The sequence below is a fragment of the Rattus norvegicus genome, chromosome 15 (genome assembly GCF_036323735.1).
Source record: "Rattus norvegicus strain BN/NHsdMcwi chromosome 15, GRCr8, whole genome shotgun sequence".
NCBI lineage: Eukaryota > Metazoa > Chordata > Mammalia > Rodentia > Muridae > Rattus > Rattus norvegicus.
In genome coordinates, this window is record NC_086033.1 from 27,836,492 (window position 1) to 27,842,524 (window position 6,033).

Sequence of the window (6,033 nt, forward strand, 5' to 3'; positions counted from 1 at the left end):
ATGCTACAGAATAGACCCTGACTTGGATTTATGTTTCATAGTGATTTTTCAGGGCACATGACTGTGTGCAATACTTATCACTACTGAGAAAGGAGACATCTGCTGAGTGTGTCCACACAAACTCACCTCACTCCCAGCCCTGACCTGGAACTAACGTCTCTTCAATACTCCAGCTCAACTGTCCAGTACTTTACTCTTTAATGGTTCCATTCGGAGACTTTACTGTTTGACTCTTTCCTTGGTAAGGATCATGAGCCCACAAGGTGGCAGTGTTGAGTAATATTCTCAAAAGGGAGAGAAAGGGGGAAAGAGGGGCTACAGGAGGAAGAGGGTGGGGTAGAGGGAGGGCTGGAGGAAAGGCTTGGTGCTGTTTAGGTGGTGAAGACTCACTTTCCTGATGCTAGTAAAGCTGTGTTTCATTTTTCCTCAAGTAGGAGAGGGGGAAACTTGTATGTGACTATCTGAGTTCAGGGTTGAGAATCTGAATCCTCAGTGAAGAGAGAAGAGGAGAGAATGAAACCCTTGAGTGTTTCACTAGTGCTCCTGTGGCTCCAGCTCAATGGTAAGTTTGGAAATTCCTTTGGGATCCAGATGTGAGATGTAAAGTTCTTTCCTGCTCCAGGCAAATGGTAGAAACACAGATGTTTTAATCTCCAGTTAGGGGCAAGTGGCCCATGAAAAGACCCTTCTGGAGGGATTGCATCTTTTTGTATCCCTTCTTGATTATCTGACCTTTGCTTTTCTCCACAGGGATGAGCAGCCAGCAGAAGGTGCAGCAGAGCCCAGAATCCCTCATTGTCTCAGAGGGAGCCAAAGCCTCTCTCAACTGCACTTTCAGTACTAGTGCTTCTCAGTCCTTCTGGTGGTACAGACAGCATTCTGGGAAAGGCCCCAAGGTGCTGATTTCCATCTCCTCCAATGGTGATAAGCAAGAAGGCAGATTCACAGCTCACCTCAATAAAGCCAGCCTGCATGTTTCCCTGCACATCAATGACTCCCAACCCAGTGACTCTGCTGTCTACCTCTGTGCAGTGAGCACACAGTGATCCCCAGCCACCTGCAGCCTGCACACAAACCTACTGTACTGAGAAGACCTGAGACAGAGCACACACTACCCAGTGGAGACATTCTGCTTCTATTCTGTATGCAATAGGAATTAAGAGTAAGAGCAGAAGCCACCAAACTAGGTAAGATGGATGAAGCAAAGAAGTGCAGGCTGACAGGAATTGGATGTAGATCTCCCGAGAGACACAGCCAGAATATGGCCAATACATAGGCGAATGCCAGCAGCAAACCACTGAACTGAGAATGGGACCCCCGTTGAAGGAATCAGAGAAAGGACTGAAAGAACTTTAAGGGGCTTGAGACCCCATATGAACAACAATGCCAACCAACCAGAGCTTCCAGGGACTAAGCCAATACCCAAAGACTATACATGGACTGACCCTGGGCTCCAACCTCATAGGTAGCAATGAATAGCCTAGTAAGATCACCAGTGGAAGGGGAAGCCCTGGGTCCTGCTAAGACTGGACCCCCAGTGAATGGGATTGTTGGGGGTAGGGCGGTAATGAGGAGAGGATGGGGAGGGGAACACGCATATAGAAGTGGAGGGGGAGGGCTTAGGGGGATGTTGGCCTGGAAACCGGGAAGATAATAACAATTGAAATGTAAATAAGAAATACCCAATTCAATAAAGATGGAGAAAAAAAAAAGAGTGAGAATAGGGAAGGCTTCCTTGTTTGGGAAAGCTTTTTAACATTTTTTCAAGATTTATTTATTATGTATACAGTCTCCTTTCATGTATGCCTGCAGGCCAGAAGAGGACATTGGATCTCATTACAGATGGTTGTGAGCTACCATATGGTTGCTGGAAATTGAACTCAGGACCTCTAGAAGAGCAGTCGGTGCTCTTATCCTCTGAGCCATCTCTCCAGCCCACTTTGTAACATTTTAATACTAAGCAATCCTGGAGGGAAATATGCACTTGGTTTGGTTGAAATATTTTCCACTTTTCTCTTTTCAAATGCTGATGGTTTTACAACAGCACGTGAGAAGCATATAAACATTCTTAAGGTGCAGATGTTGGTTTGTTGAAAGACAGGCACTGGGCAGTGAGACTCATCACATGTCATTCTATAAAGACCACCTTCATCTCTACAGGACTGTGCTTTCCTTGATTTATAAAAGCTTTCGACTGAAAAAATATTTGTTTTTCTTTTTCTTTTTTTTTAAGCCTAGTTTACACTGTGGCACGTTTCTCCATGGAAGTTTCATACATATTTATTTTTTGTTCAGCCTTCTCCAACCATATAGCTTCTGTCCTTTCACAGTTCCCTAATCCCACTTAAACCTTCTTGCTCCCAGTGTCTCCTCTTCTCCGTCTATATCTTGGTTCTATTTCCTTCCCATTCATCTTCCTCAATGCTTTCTTCTCCTCTTCTGAGCACTTCTCCCCTTTCATAGCATCTACACACACTCATATTCACATGGATATATAGAGTAAGGACCTATGATTTGCAGAACAATGATACTCCATATTTAAAGAGTTATTGCAAATAGTGTTTTATTCTGCAGAATCCAGGATTCTGGAGTCTCCCGTTACCAAGATAGAGATACAACCAAGTGAGCTTGCAGGCTTAATTTAAAGCACAGTGGAATTCTGGGTCACGAAGGCTGGAAACCTTGCTGAGGAACTCTGGGGCAAATGAACTTTACCTTACTCTATTTCCAGGCATTCTGGAACCACTAACAGGGCCTGAAGGCTGGAGCCTGGGTTTCTTTTAGTAATTGACTTCAGTAGACTTTCTAGTTTTTATGCCTAGTCCCTTTAACTGCCAATTTGAGGTCTGTCATGGAGTTAGCCTAACGTTCACAAAATAAATAAAAATTAGAAGCTTATGTTTGCATGTATTCATCTCTCTGAAGTACCCCCAGTACTTTTACATTTTGCATTCTTAAGCAAATTCTATATCATTTTTGAATAATATTCACCCGTCCATGTGTCTATCTATCATCTATTTATGTATGTATCTATGTATTTATCTGGAGATAGATGTTCTTCTCCACCAAGTTGTCATTATCCGTTCTTTTGTTGATAAACATGTAGGATTCCTTCATTCCCTAGCAATTTTGAATAGAGTGGCAATAAATAAGATTGAGGAACCATCTCAGCAGTAAGATACAGAGTCCTTCAGATACACACTCAGCAGTTACATATCTGAGCTGCATAAAATGTCAGCGTTTAGGTCTGAGAATGCTTCACACCCATTTCTATTGGATTTTATCGCAGTTTTTGCTTCTAGCAATGGAGAATGATGGCCTCCTGTTTCCCAACATCCTCCTCACTCTCTGTTGTCACTTGATTTCTTTTCTTCCATTAATTAGTTTACTTTACATCCAGATCACAGCTCCCCTCCCCTCTTCTCTTTCCAGTTCCACAACTCTTCCACCCACTCCCTTCCCTTTCTTTTCAGAGAAAGAGATACTTCCCATGGCCATCACCCTGCAGTAGGATTAGGCTCATCTTCCCCTATTGAGGCCAGGCAAACCAGCCCAGCTTGGGGAAAAGCACTCAAAGGGAGGCAGTAGAGTCAGAAAGAGCCCCTGCTTCTGCTGTTAGGGGTACCTCAGGAAAACCAAGGTGTATGTCTTAGTTAGGGTCTTATTGCTGTGAACTGACACCATGACAAATGTAAGTGTTATAAAGGCCAACATTCAATTTGGGCTGGTTTATAGGTTCAGAGGTTTAGTCCATTATAATCCAGGGTGGAGCATGGCAGTATCCATGAAGGCATGGTACAGGAGGAGCTGATCTACATCTAGGAGGAGGTTCTCCAAGCCCACCCCACAGTGACACACTTCCTTCAACAAGGCGACACCTTCTAGTGGTGCCACTCCTGGACCAAGAATATGCAAACCATCACAGTGTATATCTGTGACAATTACCCAGAATCTTCTGGCTTTCATAGTCTCTGGTGAGGAATCTGGTGTCAGCCTCTTGTGTCAGCCTCCCAAGTCTGTATGCCATCTGGGATTAACCATGTGCCCCGATTATCTCATTCTTTAGGGTTGATATTTAGTGAGAAATGAACATTGTTATTGTCACGGATAATGTACTCTTGAACTAAACAGCTTGAATATGAGCATCTTCCCTTCATCTATTCCCTTTCTACATGTTGGTGGGAATGGAATGTCTGATCAAACCTTGTGTTGTAGGTGCTGATTCCATGGCTCTTGAGTAGGATTTAGTCACCAGTTTCTGCAAGATCTCAAAGTCCAACATGTGACAGTTTTGGAGGCAGGGAATTCCTATTGCTCACAGATATATTTAGGGGAACATTGATTGTGAAACCCAGAGGGTTGGTCCTTTAAAGGAAGCAACTCATGATCTGTTATGTGCCCAGAAGTTTGGGAGCAGAAGTGGTTCAGGGTCTGGTGATCTTTGCACTTCACTTCCTTCCCCAGCTCCACACCATTATCATAAGCTTGTTTTTCTCAGTCTACTGAATCCATCTGTACAGATGGGGGTCCAATGATGTCAGGTCCAATCTTTACTTAGCTTACTTTGTGCCTCAAGCTGATTTATTATGTTTTATTGTATGCACAGAATAAGTTAATTATCACCTGTGAAGTTTTCACCAAATTGTCCTCCTTAAATATGTCTAAAAATAAACTCTCAATATCAGGTCACTGAAGCAGGACCCAACACCTGCTACTTAGCTGCGTTGAACCTAACTACTTTCTTACCCCCACTCTACAGGCCGTGGAGTCTCACAGAGTCCCGAAGGACGGTTATTTCTTGATTTGTTTCCATGTGGACCTACTTCAGCTCTGGCATTCCTATTCCTCTGGTATATATGGTTTGACAGATATGTTAGAATTGGAGTGAGGTAAAGTGAAAGGGATTGGGAAGAGGAGAGAGAAGGAAGAAAGGGGAGAGGTCGAGGAGAGCCAGACAGTCAGAAAGAGGGAGGGAGAAAGACATGAGATCTAGAATTTTCACAGATCAATACCTAATCAGCAGGACTTTATCCAAGAAAAGAGAGTGATACTTTTAGAGAGATGAAAGAGTCGCCTGGGTTGTATTTTGAGTTTCGGTGTTCAACACAGCTCCATCTTTCCTCCACCAACTCAGGTTCAGTTTGTTACACACAAGTGTGCTCTTGGCTCCAAATGGATTGAAGGATTCCAGGCCTTTCTAGGCTCTGACCTAGTTTCAGACCCTCTTTAGGTTCTGTCCAGACATTTGTTAGTCTTGAAGACGGATTTGAATGGGAATGACAAGGGTGAGAGTTAAGCTATACATAAGACACTCACTTGGATGTTCATGGCTGATGTTTCATAGTGGTTTTTCAGGGCACATGACTGTGTGCAATACTTATCACTACTGAGAAAGGAGACATCTGCTGAGTGTGTCCACACAAACTCACCTCACTCCCAGCCCTGACCTGGAACTAACGTCTCTTCAATACTCCAGCTCAACTGTCCAGTACTTTACTTTTTTTTTTTTTACATTTTATTTATTTTTTATTAACTTGAGTATTTCTTATTTACATTTCGAGTGTTATTCCCTTTCCCGGTTTCCTGGCAAACATCCCCCTAATCCCCCCCTTCTTTATGGGTGTTCCCCTCCCCACCCTCCCACAATTGCTGCCCTCCCCCCAACAATCATGTTCACTGGGGGTTCAGTCTTAGCAGGACCCAGGGCTTCCCCTTCCACTGGTGCTCTTACTAGGATATTCATTGCTACCTATGAGGTCAGAGTCCAGGGTCAGTCCATGTATAGTCTTTAGGTAGTGGCTTAGTCCCTGGAAGCTCTGGTTGCTTGGCATTGTTGTTCATAAGGGGTCACGAGCCCCTTCAAGCTCTTCCAGTTCTTTCTCTGATTCCTTCAACGGGGGTCCCATTCTCAGTTCAGTGGTTTGCTGCTGGCATTCACCTCTGTGTTTGCTGTATTCTGGCTGTGTCTCTCAGGAGAGATCTACATCCGGCTCCGGTCGGCCTGCACTTCTTTGCTTCATCCATCTTGTCTAA

The 6,033-nt window shown here is 43.9% G+C and overlaps 1 gene segment (V, D, J or C); it reads left to right on the plus strand.

The window, feature by feature from the left end:
• Positions 1–513: 513 nt before the first annotated feature.
• LOC686863 (T-cell receptor alpha chain V region 2B4-like) lies at positions 514–1,508 on the plus strand. The segment is given in 2 exon segments: positions 514–562; positions 751–1,508. Coding segments are annotated over 2 exon segments (345 nt in total).
• The last annotated feature ends 4,525 nt before the right edge of the window (positions 1,509–6,033 follow it).